This window comes from Trachurus trachurus, assembly GCF_905171665.1.
Source record: "Trachurus trachurus genome assembly, chromosome: 1".
Lineage (NCBI taxonomy): Eukaryota > Metazoa > Chordata > Actinopteri > Carangiformes > Carangidae > Trachurus > Trachurus trachurus.
This window is the reverse complement of record NC_139891.1, coordinates 40077122-40094602: the sequence shown is the minus strand read 5'-3', so window position 1 is coordinate 40094602 and position 17481 is coordinate 40077122. Positions and strand designations below refer to the sequence as shown.

General features: G+C 44.5%; 1 protein-coding gene across 1 annotated transcript in view; it reads left to right on the top strand.

The window, feature by feature from the left end:
- The window catches only part of LOC310984948 (calpain-1 catalytic subunit-like), a gene marked incomplete at both ends in the record, with an annotated part of 41735 nt that extends 26978 nt beyond the window's left edge, over positions 1-14757 (top strand). Inside the window, 11 exons of the mRNA XM_083970330.1 lie at positions 5749-5936; positions 7311-7522; positions 8882-8921; positions 9018-9083; positions 10389-10446; positions 10974-11038; positions 11688-11756; positions 12358-12436; positions 13130-13243; positions 13480-13538; positions 14731-14757. Coding sequence (XP_083826456.1) covers positions 5749-5936; positions 7311-7522; positions 8882-8921; positions 9018-9083; positions 10389-10446; positions 10974-11038; positions 11688-11756; positions 12358-12436; positions 13130-13243; positions 13480-13538; positions 14731-14757 — 977 coding nt within the window. The remainder of the gene's footprint in view (positions 1-5748; positions 5937-7310; positions 7523-8881; positions 8922-9017; positions 9084-10388; positions 10447-10973; positions 11039-11687; positions 11757-12357; positions 12437-13129; positions 13244-13479; positions 13539-14730) is intronic.
- Between the last annotated feature and the right edge of the window lie 2724 nt (positions 14758-17481).

Sequence of the window (17481 nt, the reverse complement as noted above, 5' to 3'; positions counted from 1 at the left end):
CTCGGGGTCATTCCTATGTTCCCACAGCCTTATGTTCCCACATTTCTAACTTTTGTTGTCACTGAAAATGAGGCCCTATGTTCCCACAGCCCTTTGGTCCCACCATTGGTTGGGTTTAGGCAATGAAGAAAAGAGTTGGTTAAGTTTAGTAAAAAGACCAGGTGGAGGCTAGACAGGCCAGATAGATTAGAGTCCAGATAGGTAGAGAGAGTCCAGTGGGAACATAGGGCCTAATTTTGAGATAAATCTGAGGGAACATAAGGCTGTGGGAACATAGGCATGAACCCAACACCTCTTCACACTAACACACACTAACACAAGGCGTATTCAAAACCACATACTATACTGCTAGTATAGTATCCGATGTTTTTCAGAGAAGTGAAGCTCTGCAGCGACCGGGACATCACAGAGGCAGCAGCCGGTCTGCAGAGCTGCTCGGCCGGCCAACCTCCGTCCTCATCCCGGGGGAGAAAACCATCGCTAATTAACTTACCCACGGGTTTTTAGAGGTTTACCACCGGCTGGTTACATTATTTCTAGGAGATAAATGTTGGTCTCAGTGATGAAATCTAACAATTGTGGCTGTAGCAGAAGTTTGTTTGTGGTTAGACAGAAGAGCAGCACTGCCTTGGGGTCTGAACGCACAGAAAACACCACATTTACATCAATAAATAAATGTTTTACAATGAACCAGGCCGATCTCAGAGCTGGTAGACTCTCCGGTAAGGCGTATTGAACGGTTAAATGACTCTCCGGTAAGGCGTATTGAACGGTTAAATGACTCTCCGGTAAGGCGTATTGAACGGTTAAATGCCGTTAACGGGACGAGAGCAGACAAAACGGCGGTTTAAAGCTAGCTACAGCGAGGGTAGGTTCACTTCCTGTTTACAAAGTAAAAGCACCAATTCTATCGTAATGGCTTTCCTTATGATAAAAGGCAACTGGTATTTTATTTTGTGAAAATAACCGGAAGTGCGTTGCTCACTACGGCTAGCTTTAGTAACGCCGGCTTCGTCAGAACAAAATTGTAAACAGCTGGTATTTTGTCAGATTTTAACACGTTGGGGATCTAAACCACGACTTTCTCGCCTGAAAATGTTTCAAATGTTGCTAAAGTTATATATTTACAGAGTTTAGAGCTGAAGCGAAATCAGCTTCAGGCTGGAGCGAAATGCATTGTGGGTCATCATAGTATGCAGCAGTGTAAACGCTCTGCATACTGTCTGATCGATGGGTATGGAGTATGCAGTATGGAAGAATATACTGTAGTATGAAGTATGCGGTTTCGAACACAGCCATAGTTTGGATCAACCTTTCAGAATAAAAGCTGCTCCTTCCTGTCTAGATCGACCTTTCAGAATAAAAGCTGTCCCTTCCTGTCTGCAGACACCTTTCAGAATAAAAGCTGTCTCTTCCTGTCTGGATCAGCCTTTCAGAATAAAAGCTGTCCCTTCCTGTCTGGATCGACCTTTCAGAATAAAAGCTGTCCCTTCCTGTCTGGATCAACCTTTCAGAATAAAAGCTGATCCTTCCTGTCTGGATCGACCTTTCAGAATAAAAGCTGTCTCTTCCTGTCTGCAGACACCTTTCAGAATAAAAGCTGTCTCTTCCTGTCAGCAGACACCTTTCAGAATAAAAGCTGTCCCTTCCTGTCTGCAGACACCTTTCAGAATAAAAGCTGTCTCTTCCTGTCAGCAGACACCTTTCAGAATAAAAGCTGTCCCTTCCTGTCTGCAGACACCTTTCAGAATAAAAGCTGATCCTTCCTGTCTGGATCGACCTTTCAGAATAAAAGCTGTCTCTTCCTGTCAGCAGACACCTTTCAGAATAAAAGCTGTCCCTTCCTGTCTGCAGACACCTTTCAGAATAAAAGCTGTCTCTTCCTGTCAGCAGACACCTTTCAGAATAAAAGCTGTCCCTTCCTGTCTGCAGACACCTTTCAGAATAAAAGCTGATCCTTCCTGTCTGGATCGACCTTTCAGAATAAAAGCTGTCTCTTCCTGTCAGCAGACACCTTTCAGAATAAAAGCTGATCCTTCCTGTCTGCAGACACCTTTCAGAATAAAAGCTGATCCTTCCTGTCAGCAGACACCTTTCAGAATAAAAGCTGTCCCTTCCTGTCTGCAGACACCTTTCAGAATAAAAGCTGTCCCTTCCTGTCTGCAGACACCTTTCAGAATAAAAGCTGTCCCTTCCTGTCTGGATCGACCTTTCAGAATAAAAGCTGTCTCTTCCTGTCTGCAGACACCTTTCAGAATAAAAGCTGTCCCTTCCTGTCTGCAGACACGTTCCTTTCAGAATAAAAGCTGTCCCTTCCTGTCTGCAGACACCTTTCAGAATAAAAGCTGTCCCTTCCTGTCTGCAGACACCTTTCAGAATAAAAGCTGTCCCTTCCTGTCTGCAGACACGTTCCTTTCAGAATAAAAGCTGTCCCTTCCTGTCAGCAGACACGTTCCTTTCAGAATAAAAGCTGTCCCTTCCTGTCAGCAGACACGTTCCTTTCAGAATAAAAGCTGTCCCTTCCTGTCAGCAGACACGTTCCTTTCAGAATAAAAGCTGTCCCTTCCTGTCAGCAGACACGTTCCTTTCAGAATAAAAGCTGCTCCTTCCTGTCTAGATCGACCTTTCAGAATAAAAGCTGTCCCTTCCTGTCTGCAGACACCTTTCAGAATAAAAGCTGTCTCTTCCTGTCTGGATCAGCCTTTCAGAATAAAAGCTGTCCCTTCCTGTCTGGATCGACCTTTCAGAATAAAAGCTGTCCCTTCCTGTCTGGATCAACCTTTCAGAATAAAAGCTGATCCTTCCTGTCTGGATCGACCTTTCAGAATAAAAGCTGTCTCTTCCTGTCTGCAGACACCTTTCAGAATAAAAGCTGATCCTTCCTGTCTGGATCGACCTTTCAGAATAAAAGCTGTCTCTTCCTGTCTGCAGACACCTTTCAGAATAAAAGCTGTCTCTTCCTGTCAGCAGACACCTTTCAGAATAAAAGCTGTCTCTTCCTGTCTGCAGACACCTTTCAGAATAAAAGCTGATCCTTCCTGTCTGGATCGACCTTTCAGAATAAAAGCTGTCTCTTCCTGTCAGCAGACACCTTTCAGAATAAAAGCTGATCCTTCCTGTCTGCAGACACCTTTCAGAATAAAAGCTGTCTCTTCCTGTCAGCAGACACCTTTCAGAATAAAAGCTGTCCCTTCCTGTCTGCAGACACCTTTCAGAATAAAAGCTGTCTCTTCCTGTCTGCAGACACCTTTCAGAATAAAAGCTGTCCCTTCCTGTCTGCAGACACCTTTCAGAGTAAAAGCTGTCTCTTCCTGTCTGCAGACACCTTTCAGAATAAAAGCTGTCCCTTCCTGTCTGCAGACACGTTCCTTTCAGAATAAAAGCTGTCCCTTCCTGTCTGCAGACACCTTTCAGAATAAAAGCTGTCCCTTCCTGTCTGCAGACACCTTTCAGAATAAAAGCTGTCCCTTCCTGTCTGGATCGACCTTTCAGAATAAAAGCTGTCCCTTCCTGTCTGCAGACACCTTTCAGAATAAAAGCTGTCCCTTCCTGTCTGCAGACACGTTCCTTTCAGAATAAAAGCTGTCCCTTCCTGTCAGCAGACACGTTCCTTTCAGAATAAAAGCTGTCCCTTCCTGTCAGCAGACACGTTCCTTTCAGAATAAAAGCTGTCCCTTCCTGTCTGCAGACACCTTTCAGAATAAAAGCTGTCTCTTCCTGTCAGCAGACACCTTTCAGAATAAAAGCTGTCCCTTCCTGTCTGCAGACACCTTTCAGAATAAAAGCTGTCCCTTCCTGTCAGCAGACACCTTTCAGAATAAAAGCTGTCCCTTCCTGTCTGGATCGACCTTTCAGAATAAAAGCTGTCTCTTCCTGTCTGCAGACACCTTTCAGAATAAAAGCTGTCTCTTCCCGTCTGGATCAGCCTTTCAGAATAAAAGCTGTCTCTTCCTGTCAGCAGACACCTTTCAGAATAAAAGCTGTCCCTTCCTGTCTGCAGACACCTTTCAGAATAAAAGCTGTCTCTTCCTGTCTGCAGACACCTTTCAGAATAAAAGCTGTCTCTTCCTGTCTGCAGACACCTTTCAGAATAAAAGCTGTCCCTTCCTGTCTGCAGACACCTTTCAGAATAAAAGCTGTCTCTTCCTGTCTGGATCGACCTTTCAGAATAAAAGCTGTCTCTTCCTGTCTGCAGACACGTTCCTTTCAGAATAAAAGCTGTCCCTTCCTGTCAGCAGACACCTTTCAGAATAAAAGCTGTCCCTTCCTGTCTGCAGACACCTTTCAGAATAAAAGCTGTCTCTTCCTGTCTGCAGACACCTTTCAGAATAAAAGCTGTCTCTTCCTGTCTGCAGACACCTTTCAGAATAAAAGCTGTCTCTTCCTGTCTGGATCAGCCTTTCAGAATAAAAGCTGTCCCTTCCTGTCTGCAGACACCTTTCAGAATAAAAGCTGTCTCTTCCTGTCTGCAGACACGTTCCTTTCAGAATAAAAGCTGTCCCTTCCTGTCTGCAGACACCTTTCAGAATAAAAGCTGTCCCTTCCTGTCAGCAGACACCTTTCAGAATAAAAGCTGTCCCTTCCTGTCTGCAGACACGTTCCTTTCAGAATAAAAGCTGTCCCTTCCTGTCTGCAGACACCTTTCAGAATAAAAGCTGTCCCTTCCTGTCTGCAGACACCTTTCAGAATAAAAGCTGTCTCTTCCTGTCTGCAGACACCTTTCAGAATAAAAGCTGTCCCTTCCTGTCTGCAGACACGTTCCTTTCAGAATAAAAGCTGTCCCTTCCTGTCTGCAGACACCTTTCAGAATAAAAGCTGTCCCTTCCTGTCAGCAGACACCTTTCAGAATAAAAGCTGTCCCTTCCTGTCTGCAGACACGTTCCTTTCAGAATAAAAGCTGTCCCTTCCTGTCTGCAGACACCTTTCAGAATAAAAGCTGTCCCTTCCTGTCTGCAGACACCTTCAGAATAAAAGCTGATCCTTCCTGTCAGCAGACACCTTTCAGAATAAAAGCTGTCCCTTCCTGTCAGCAGACACCTTTCAGAATAAAAGCTGTCCCTTCCTGTCAGCAGACACCTTTCAGAATAAAAGCTGTCCCTTCCTGTCTGCAGACACCTTTCAGAATAAAAGCTGTCCCTTCCTGTCTGCAGACACCTTTCAGAATAAAAGCTGTCTCTTCCTGTCTGCAGACACCTTTCAGAATAAAAGCTGTCCCTTCCTGTCTGCAGACACCTTCAGAATAAAAGCTGATCCTTCCTGTCTGGATCGACCTTTCAGAATAAAAGCTGTCTCTTCCTGTCTGCAGACACGTTCCTTTCAGAATAAAAGCTGTCCCTTCCTGTCAGCAGACACCTTTCAGAATAAAAGCTGTCCCTTCCTGTCTGCAGACACCTTCAGAATAAAAGCTGTCCCTTCCTGTCAGCAGACACCTTTCAGAATAAAAGCTGTCCCTTCCTGTCTGCAGACACCTTCAGAATAAAAGCTGTCCCTTCCTGTCTGCAGACACCTTTCAGAATAAAAGCTGTCCCTTCCTGTCTGCAGACACCTTCAGAATAAAAGCTGTCCCTTCCTGTCTGGATCAGCCTTTCAGAATAAAAGCTGATCCTTCCTGTCTGCAGACACCTTTCAGAATAAAAGCTGATCCTTCCTGTCTGCAGACACCTTCTGGATCAGCCTTTCAGAATAAAAGCTGTCTCTTCCTGTCTGGATCAGCCTTTCAGAATAAAAGCTGTCTCTTCCTGTCTGCAGACACCTTCTGGATCAACCCTCAGTATAAGATCTCTCTGCTGGAAGAAGACGACGACCCCGAGGACGACGAGGCCTCCTGCAGCTTCCTGGTGGCTCTGATGCAGAAAGACCGCCGCCGCTTCCGCCGCCAAGGACAGGACACGCACACCATCGGCTTCGCCATCTACGAGGTCAGAGGTCACCGAGGTGTAGCGTTAAGATGAAACAGTAGCTGGGTTTACACTTCCCCTAGAAACGCCTCAAACCTACACTGCAAAAACTCTAAATCTTACCAAGAATATTTGTCTTATTTCTAGTCAAAACTAATCTAATTATAACTAAAATAAGTATATTTATACATATACATACATAGTTATACATTAAAAGCAGCTTGTTTTTAGACACTTTTTACTTCTTTCAAGCAGATTTTCACTTGAAATAAGTAGAAAAATCTGATAGTGGAGCAAGTTTTTCTTTCTTATTACAAACACAAAAAACTTGTTTCACTGGCAGATTTTTCTACTTATTTCAAGTGAAAATAGGCTTGAAAGAAGTAAAAATGATCTAAAAACAAGTTAATTTTTAGGTGATGAGTCTTATTTTAAGTGGAAAGAGATTAGTTTTGACTAGAAATGAGACATTTTGACAAGAAATAAGACAAACATTCTTGGGAAGATTTTGAGTTTTTGCAGTGTAGATAGGCTATCGCAATTAATGTGTTCACATGTGGTTTCCCTGCTACTAACACCATAGTAATCACCGCTGTAACTGTAGCAACTGCCACAAACATTAAACAACACCTCAGCAACCACCCAATAATATTAATGCTGCAATGCCCTAGCAACCAACAGGGAACTCCTTAGTAACGGTGATTTGTGTCCTTTGTGTCTCTGACAGATTCCTGAGGAGGTGAGTTCTTCTTCTGAGACGGAAACATGTTGTCCTCCTGGGGGAAGGAGGGAAGGAAGGAAGGAAGGAAGGAAGGACAAAGGGAAGGAAGAAGGAAGGAAGGAAGGACAAAGGGAAGGAAGGAAGGAAGGAAGGAAGGACAAAGGGAAGGAAGAAGGAAGGAAGGAAGGACAAAGGGAAGGAAGGAAGGAAGGAAGGAAGGACAAAGGGAAGGAAGAAGGAAGGAAGGAAGGAAGGAAGGACAAAGGGAAGGAAGGAAGGAAGGAAGGAAGGAAGGAAGGAAGGAAGGAAGGAAGGAAGGAAGGAAGGACGGACAAAGGGAAAAATGGGAGGAAAGAAGGAAGGGAAAAATTATGGAAAGATAGGAGGGAGGGAACAGATCAGGTCAGTTGAGTCAAAAAGGAAAGAAGAAGTAAGGACGAAGGGAACGAAGAGAGGGAGGAAGGAAAAGGGAAGGGAAAAAGGAAGGAAGGAAGGAAAGAAAGATGGAGGGGGGAGGGAACAGATTAGGTCAAAGAAGGAAGCAGAAGGATGGAGGAAGGGAAAGAAGGGGGGAAGGAAGGACAGAAAGAATGAAGGAAGGAAGGAAAGCAGGGAAAAAGAAGGAAGGATGGAGAAAGGGAACAGCAGGACAACAGGAGGGTTAAACCTGTTAACGTCCGTGTGTCCGTCAGTTCCGCGGCTGTCCCAGCGTCCACATGAAGAAGGAATTCTTCCTGAGGCATTCCTCATGCGCTCGCTCCGAGACCTTCATCAACCTGCGGGAGGTGAGCGCCCGGCTCAGGCTGCCGCCGGGGGAATACCTCATCGTTCCCTCCACCTTCGAGCCCTCCAAGGAGGCCGACTTCGTCCTCCGGGTGTTCACCGAGAAGCAGGCCGAGACGCAGTGAGTGACTGGGTCAAAGGTCAAAGAGGGAGGGAGAGAGGGAGGGAGGGAAAGAAGGGAGGAAGGAAGGATAGAAAGAGAAAGAATACCTCATTGTTCCCTCCACCTTCGAGCCCTCCAAGGAGGCCGACTTCGTCCTCAGGGTGTTCACCGAGAAGCAGGCCGAGACACAGTGAGTGATGGGTCAAAGAGGGAGGGAGGGAGGGAGGGAGGGAGGGAGGGAGGGAAAGAAGGGAGGAAGGAAGGATAGAAAGAGAAAGAATACCTCATCGTTCCCTCCACCTTCGAACCCTCCAAGGAGGCAGACTTCGTCCTCAGGGTGTTCACCGAGAAGCAGGCCGAGACGCAGTGAGTGATGGGTCAAAGGGGGAGGGAGGGAACAGGAGGGAACAGATCAGTGGGTCAAAGAAGGAAGCAGAAGGAAGGAGGAAGGGAAAGAAGGGAGGAAGGAAGGGAAAAAGGATTGTGGAAAGAAGGAAGGGAAAAATGAGGGAACAGATTGGGTCAATTGGGTCAGAAATGAAAGAAGAAGTAAGGACGAAGGGAAACAAGGAAGGAAAGAAGGAAAAGGGAAGGGGAAAAGGAAGGAAGATGGAGGGAGGGAACAGATCGGGTCAATTGACCTATGGCTAAGCCACGCCCCCAAACGCTGTGATGAGTCAATCACAGTGCGCATAGCTAGCCCATACACTCGGACATTCTCTGCTTCCACGTCCATTGAAATGCATTGCAGTTAGTCACTTTTCATTGGTTTTTATATGTTTTTTCTTGACATGTTAAGTTTAAAATGGTCAAACGGTGTTCATGGGGTACATGCAACTCTGACACTAGGTATCCTGAGAGGCCACGGGGGGGAGTTTTTAACCTTTTCCCAAGCCACATCTCAACCGAGAGAGGCAACATATTGTCAGAGATGTTTAGATGTTAGCCAGTATCACAACTAAGCATAAAGTCCGCTAGCTTAATGCTAACGTATAATGTAAAACTCCATAGACAGGCTAACAGGAATTAGCCCGTTGCTATCGGCGTTTCGCGGCAACCGGCAGCCATAGCAGTAAAGATAAGTGAAGTTTTGGTGACTTCAACATGATATTTAATCTTTCTGTCTCTCCTGTGAAATGTCTCTACGGTGACAGCTGCCATAGCAACTGTCACCGAATGTTGACTGTTTGTCTGAGTGAGTGGAGGGGGCGGGGCTTAGCCAGAGCTCAATTGGGTCAAAAAGGAAGGAAGAAGGAAGGACGAAGGGAAGGAAAGAAGGAAAAGGGAAGGGAAAAAGGAAGGAAGGACGAAGGAAGGAAGGAAGCAGGAAGTATCTGTGGTGTTTGTTGAGGAGTCTGAAGCTGTGACTCTGTGCAGGGAGATGGACGACGACGTGGAGGTCAACTTTGGTGACGAGGTAACGACTCTTTCAAACAGCCAATGAGCTTCATGTTTGTGTTGATGACCTTTGACCTTTGCCTTTTGACCTTGGTGTCATTCTTCTTCCCTCCAGGAGGAGATCTCTGAGAGCGACATCGACGACTCCTTCAGGTCCATGTTTGCTCAGCTGTCAGGAGACGTGAGTAAGACCACCTGTTTTGCGGTAGTTGTGTCTGTCCCCGCGTCGCCACGGCAGCGATGAATGGGAGCGGATTGAAGTTCTGCTGCTTAGGCTGTTTCCATCCCTCAAAGCCACAGACAGGAGAAACCGGTTCCTCCAGGTCTGGGGGCGGAGTCACCTGACCGACAGGACCAGCGCGACGATACAGAAACGTTGTTGATAATGCATTAAGATGGTTTATCTGCTGTGTAATTGATGAAAACACAGTTGAAGCTAAGTAGAGGCTAAGCTACAGGCGCTGGCTAACAACAGCTAAAGTTGGCTACAGGCGCTGGCTAGAGGCGCTGGCTAACAACAAGCTACAGGCGCTGGCTAACAACAGCTAAAGTTGGCTACAGGCGCTGGCTACAGGCGCTGGCTAACAACAGCTAAAGTTGGCTACAGGCGCTGGCTAGAGGCGCTGGCTAACAACAAGCTACAGGCGCTGGCTAACAACAGCTAAAGTTGGCTACAGGCGCTGGCTACAGGCGCTGGCTAACAACAGCTAAAGTTGGCTACAGGCGCTGGCTAGAGGCGCTGGCTAACAACAAGCTACAGGCGCTGGCTAACAACAGCTAAAGTTGGCTACAGGCGCTGGCTACAGGCGCTGGCTAACAACAGCTAAAGTTGGCTACAGGCGCTGGCTACAGGCGCTGGCTAACAACAAGCTACAGGCGCTGGCTAACAACAGCTAAAGTTGGCTACAGGCGCTGGCTACAGGCGCTGGCTACAGGCGCTGGCTAACAACAAGCTACAGGCGGTGGCTAACAACAGCTAAAGTTGGCTACAGGTGTTGGCTACAGGCGGTGGCTAACAACAGCTAAAGTTGGCTACAGGCGTTGGCTACAGGCGGTGGCTAACAACAGCTAAAGTTGGCTACAGGCGCTGGCTAGAGGCGCTGGCTAACAACATATCATATCATATCAAAACATATCACAGTCAAAACGTAGTCGCCAGTCGCAGAGATTACGACGAAGACCGTCGGCTTTCTTGTTTCCTTTTTCTTCGGCTGGGTTCGGGCTCAGAATTATCGCTAGTTAGACGGACCATGTTGGTAGGACCGGGTTTTAATGTTTAGGTCCGTTTCTAACTGTAGCAGCAGCAGAGACCGGTTCAGACCGGAGCAGCTCCTGGATGGAGGCGAGGCTATGACTGCCGGTGGAAAAGAGAACTGGTTCTCTGGAGGAACCAGAGTAGAACCGGTGAAGCACTGAACCAGCACCAGTTCTTGTTGGTTCCACCAGCAGCAGTTCTTCTTCTCACCTGTTCTCTCTCTCTCTCCAGGACATGGAGGTCTCTGTGCGGGAGCTCAGGACCATCCTGAACCGGGTCGTGTCCAAACGTGAGTACACTGATGGTTGTGGCTAGATGGAGTAGCCTACATGATCTGCAGGAAGTGATGCCAAATCTCGTCGGAAGTTGTTTTGTTGCTATGGAAACGGTCACCAGTCCGGCGGCGATAACACAGTACTGTGTAGTAAAGTAATAGCTGAACAAACCACAGTTGAAGTAGCTACAGCTCAATCCACTGATGTCTGTAAAAGTTATTGTTTTAAATTTATATTCCAAGTTCACATTTTGAGTTTGAGTGGTTGGGTTTAGGCAATGAAGTTGGGAGTTGGTTAAGTTTAGTAAAGAGCAGGTAGAGGCTAGATAGGCCAGATCAGTAGAGAGAGTCCAGTGACTGTCCAGAAAGTCGTTAGGAGCACGTTTGAGGTGATTTGTAGTCGATAAATCTGACGGCAGTAACTTCAGACGAGATTTGGTGAGATGCTACATCACTTCCTGCAGATCATGTAGCTACTCCATCTAGCCATAACCCTGACTGATGTTCTTCTTCTTCCTCTCCTGTGGTGGTGGTGGTTCCAGACCGAGACCTGCAGACTGACGGGTTCTCCATGGAGTCCTGCAGAGCCATGGTCAGCCTCATGGACGTATCCTGTTCTCCGCTTCTCCTCAGGAACCCAGCATGGGATGTGGATGTGTTGTTCTCCATGTTCTTGTTCTTTGTGTAGTTCTCCACTAGGGGTGTGACGATACACTCATCTTACGAGAACGAGACGAGACAAGATTTTAAAAAAACTACAATGACAAAATATCTGACTGGACCAACAGACTTTTATTTAACCGAGTTGTACATGCATTTTGAAATGTTTTATTACAACTCTTTACACAAGCTTTTAACTTCTTCCACAAATTTAAACTAAAAACTAAAATTTATAAAAGTTAAAATAAAATAAATAAAATAAAATATTCCGAGTGCCATCTCACTACTCGGATACTCGGACCTGAGACGGAAGGAACTCAGCTGTGACTGAAAAGAAAAGCAGCTAAACAGCCCAGTAGAGTTATAACTGTGTAGTGGAAAGGGGCAAAGTAATGGTAACTGGAAACCCTGTTTTACATTGTTTCAACATTAAAAAAAAAAAAAAAAATCTTGCGAGACAGATTTTTAACGTGACGAGAAATATCGTCGAGTTTAATCTCGCGAGATCTCGTCACACCCCTATTCTCCACGTTCTTTGTGTTGTTTTATGTGTTGTTCTCCACCCGTTGTGTTGAACGTCCTTGACTCGGGCTCAGAAGGACGGTTCTGCTCGTCTGGGTCTGCTGGAGTTCCAGATGCTGTGGAACAAGATCAGGAAGTGGCTGGTGAGTGTGACGTCTATTTCTCATTCATCAGCTCTTGTGTTGTCGGTTCAACCTTTACGGTGGAGAAACAAACATTTTTCATAAGTAAAATAGAAAGAAAAGAGGTTCACAGTAAGACTACAGTCTCTGGAACGCTAATGCTACACTGCTACACGTGAAGCTACGGCCGACATTCTAACACAAAACACACGGATAAAACGTATTTAAAAAGCTCTGAACATCTTGCCGGACAACACACACACACTTCTGCATAAGGTATTTAAACACAGCAGTCCAACAGAGTACACAAGCAACCGTTAATAATTTAGGATAATTCACATTTACACAGAGCACTGTTTATGCGGCTTAAGTTACCTTAACGGTAGAGAAACAAACACTTAACCAAAATGGTGCTCGTGCGGGTGAATCCCTGCAAATACGGTGGCCTGTCAGGCCAAACGGGCATAACTGCTAAACCACTGAGGGCCAAAAACAACATAGTAGCGCCATCTAGTCTCTGATAGCGGTGGTTTCTGACCTTTCACAATAAGAGTGTGATGTAGGCGGAGCCCGGCGCTCAGTGTTTCCTGTTTCCTGCTGTGACGCTCCGGTTTCTCTGCAGGGAATCTTCAGGGAGTTTGACCTGGATAAGTCTGGATGTATGAGCTCCTACGAGATGCGTCTGGCGCTGGAGAACGGAGGTGAGTTCCCCTGAAGCAACAAGTGCTGCAGGGTTTCATCAACAGAGCGTTTTATTAAAGGAATAGTTCAACATTTAGTCAAATTGTTCCCATTACCATAACCCCTATAGTCATAGCAGTAGGTTTGTTACCTTTAATTGTCGGTGCAAGCTATTTTTAGAACGGCGGAGCAGAGCCGTGAGCTGCTCAGAGCTACGCTACGGAGGCTCATTATGGGATTTCTTGGTTTCCCTCATCAAACTCATCAAATACACAATCCAACAACTCCACAACGCTCTGGTGGACAAGTTGTGAGCTGCACATTCACCACGCTATGAGATAATAACACAACGTTACCACACAGAGTTGTTTTAGAGGGAAATACATGCAAAACCACTGATGCGCGTTACCTTCAGGGACAGTTTTTCATCAACAGTCTCTGTATTTCCCTCCAAAACAACTCTGTCTGGTAACGCCATGTAAAGCCCTTTGAGACAAACTGTTTCTAAAAACGGGCTATACAAATAAAATTGCCTTGCCTTGCCTTGTCTAACGTTCTAAAAATAGCTTGCACCGACAATTAAAGGTAACGAACCTACTGCTATGACTATAGGGATTATGGCAATGGGGGAATTTGACTAAATGTTGAACTATCCCTTTAACAGAATGTTTTATTAACAGAGGGTTTCATTAACCTGCGTCCTCTGCCCTCAGGCTTCAAACTCAACAACAAGCTGTACCAGATGCTGGTGGCTCGATACGCCGACAACGAGATCATCGACTTTGACAACTTCACCTGCTGCCTGGTCAAACTGGAGGCCATGTTCAGTACGTTGCTACGCCGAACCAGCTCAGTTCTCACTAATATACTTATTTTTTATTTTAATGTTTATTTAACTGGGACGATACAGAGAATGGGAAAATGTGATGAATATAAGACTCAGTCTTTGTCCCTGGTCAGGCTTTAGAAGAGAATAAAATACACTGTTTGGGTCAGAACCAGCGCCGCCTGCTGGACCTCAGGGGGAAAACCAGCTTCAATCCCTCCTGTTGTTTGTTTTCAGAGGCGTTCCAGGAGCTGGACAGAGACCGGACCGGGACCGTGGAGGTCAACATCACAGAGGTACCTGACCCCTGACCTTTAACCTTTAACCCCTAGACACCACGGCTGTGTCCTAACCCCCCTCCTCTCTATCTAGTGACCAGTTGTTGTAGTGGTGTCTGAATGTTTAGTGATTATTAATGTTCACTATATAGTGACTGAATCTATCCCACAATTCACCGTGAAATGTAGTGAACATCCGATGGTCACTAACCGGAGCAAGATATCCCATCATGCATTGTGGTCACAGATCTCTTTATTATGTCTATGGTTACCACAGCGGCCCAGAGCAACCGGTGTAGCTACCCAATAAATGCAGTAGCGACCGGTGTAGCTACCAAATAAATGCAGTAGTGACCGGTGTAGCTACCAAATAAATGAAGTAGTGACCGGTGTAGCTACCAAATAAATGCAGTAGTGACCGGTGTAGCTACCAAATAAATGAAGTAGTGACCGGTGTAGCTACCAAATAAATGCAGTAGTGACCGGTGTAGCTACCAAATAAATGAAGTAGTGACCGGTGTAGCTACCAAATAAATGAAGTAGTGACCGGTGTAGCTACCAAATAAATGCAGTAGTGCAGCAGCCTCAATAAATGTGTCCAGCTGTCAGAGTTGTCCGGTCGCGGCTTCCACAGACTCCCACAACAAACGTTGGAGCAAATTTCCTAACAAGCGTTATAAACTGACCACAGACTCTGGATAGCGAAGCTAATTTCTGTGGGTCTGTGGGTTTGATTGAACATATTTGATGCTTAAATATATATATTACTGCTTAATATATTGCTTTACTCCTCTTTTTATGTTGGTACCTATACACCCGTAGGTCTATGCTACACCGGCCGTTACGATCGCAGTCGGAATGTTTTAATTACGCGACGTAATATGTAATTAACTGTGCGGCGGAGTAGTGTCCGAAAGTGTTTTTCATTTGACCAGTGAGTCACTATATAGACCCTTTCAGAGAGTATAAACAAAGACAGGTGTGGCTCATTAGAAAACGCTCTGCTACACTAAATGGAATGGAGCCTTAATTAGTATCCTTGGTAACACCTGTATTTGTTTATACTCTCTGAAACGGTCTATACTCACTATATTGAATTCACTATATAGTGAGTAGGAGGAGGGAATGAGGGAGGGGTTTAGGACACAACCCAGATGAACAGTCAGGTCCAGGTCTAGATGTATTATCTGACTACTTCCTCTCTCCTCAGTGGCTCTACATGACCATGTGTGGATGAAGACGCTGCTGCTGCTCAGCTACAAGTGCCTCCAACAGGAAGACCTACAGACCTACAGACCTACGGACCTACAGACCAACGCCACTGCTACAGACAGACAACTACTGACAGATAACAGCTAACTACTGACATATAACTACAGACACAGCTACAGACAGATAACAGCTGACAACTGACAGAGCTACACACAGAAATTGACAGGTAACTACTGACAACTAATTAGAGACAGATACCTACATACAAATAACTACAGACAGGTAACTACAGACGGATAACTGCAGCTAGTTAACAACAACTGACACTACTGAGCTATAAACCAAACTGAGCATGAAGACTCCACTGCTGCTGCACCTACAGTACTACAGTACTACTACAGTACTACTACATCACTGCTGCACTCATGTAGTACTGCTTTACTTATAGTGTAGTACTTCTTTTTACTTATCGTGTAGTACTGCTTTACTTATGGTATTATGAAGTAGTACTGTAGTAGCCTACTGCGCTGCCCTGTCTGTTCCTGCTGGTGAAGACTTGCTGCCATGACGACGTCAGAGCAACATGAAGACCATAATAATGAATAATCAATAAGCTGCTGATCAGCCCCCGAGCAGGTTAAAGACACAGTGGAAGCAATACAATACTACACTACTATATACTCACAGTACTGCATTACTACTACAGTACTACAGCATCCCTGTACTGCAGCCTGAACACTTTAACCTCTTGTATTTACTCACTGTGTCAGATAGGGGGCGCTACAACACTGAGGTTTACGGGTCAGTGAACGCCTCGTCAGACAGAAGCATGTGAGATGCGTTCAGGCTCGCCTCGGTCAAATGAACTCTGGTTGAGCAGCTTCATGTTTTCACTTAATAAAGAAGAGTTAAAGATTAACAGTTTGTCTCCTCATTTATTTATTTTTTTTAATAAAATAAAGTCATGTCACTAGAAAACAACACCAGACAACAATACACCCCAATGGGGCTGTTTTTTCCCCTTTACTGCTATCACAATGAAACTTTACACAATGAAAGAATCTATGAAATGTAACATTTCTGTATTTCAAGTTTCTTGGGAAATTAATTTTAAATATCAAAATGAGCTCAACACTAATTGACTTATGGTCAAGAAGCCATAAAGCCACAAGCAGCAAAAACAAAAAGCTTTATGGCTTCTTTGACCATAACTCAATTAGTCATTTGCATATTCAAATTCATTTTCTAAGAAACTTGTAATACAAAATATGTTACTTTTCATGGATACTTTCATTGTGTAAAGTTTCATTGTGGTAGCAGTAAAGGAAAAAAATAGCCCCATTGAGGTGTATTGTATTGGCACCATAGACTTTATAGTTCAGGCAAAATAGCGTTTTCCGACAGACTAATTGTAACAGAATGTTTTTCACCATACATAATTTCTATGAGGTGTCCAGAACAACATACTAAAAGTCCTAAGAAATCCTAGTTGGGGAAATATGTTTAATTCTCATCAATCCAACATGATTTAATTGTCTATGGTGCCAATACAATACACCTCAATGGGGATATTTTTTTCCTTTACTGCTATCACAATGAAACTTTACACAATGAAAGTATCTATGAAATGCAACATTTTTTGTATTACAAGTTTCTTGGAAAATGAATTTGAATATGCAAATGAGTCACACACTTATCAAATATGCCCAAAATACACCCGAATAGGCTTAATTATTTTCCTTTACTGCTACCACAATGAAACTTTACACAATGAAAGTAGACATGAAAAGTGAATTTTTTTGTATTACAAGTTTCTTTGAAAATTGATATGAATATGCAAATGAGCAATACACTAATGGAATATGCCCAAAATACACCCAAATAGGCTTGTTTTTTTTTTGTTTTTTTTACTCCTACCACAATGAAAGTATACATGAAAAGTAATATTTCTGTATTTCAAGTTTCTTTGAAAATTTATTTTAAATATGCAAATGAGCTCAACACTAATTGACTTATGGTCAAGAAGCCATAAAGCCACAAGCAGCAAAAACAGGGTCCAAATAACTAACACATTCATGTCCATTCAGTAAGTTAACCCATGCATACAAACAATCAGTCACTTGACACACTTACCTGGGTCACTAGTTGCCACAAAAACACTTATTAGGGTCCGGGCAGCTAAGCTGCCGGGAACCTATTGTATTCCTAGGGGAATTTCTATGTGGCTCCCAATGTAAACTCACCTGGTACAAGGAGGATGAAGACTCACCAAAAGCTTCAGGACAGACCTTCACCATCACTGACCTCTACCACCCAGTTGTGGCTTTACACAACAAAATACGTTTTTGGACACATTTAGATCATCATATTTTCATCAATATGTGTATGATTTTATATTTATGATATAGAATAGGATGCCATTAACTGAACACACCCTGTTAAAAAATAACAGTTGATAGTTGAACCATTGCCCAGAAAACTTCAATGGTAGGCTAGTCTGCTATACTGATGTTACCTGTTAGCCCAGTAACTAGCAGCTTGTTACTTATCAATTTGAGAGTCCCTGACATTAAACATAAGTTGTTCAACTGTCAAACACAAAATTCTGACGGTGAATCTGTTTATTTCATCTGTTTACACTGGTGAAAGATGTTTAGACCTTAGATGAAAGATTAAAGGTGTACAGAAATGGCCGTTTGTCCTGTTTGTCGCGCCGAGTTGTCACGAGCTGCAACACGAGTTTACCCGA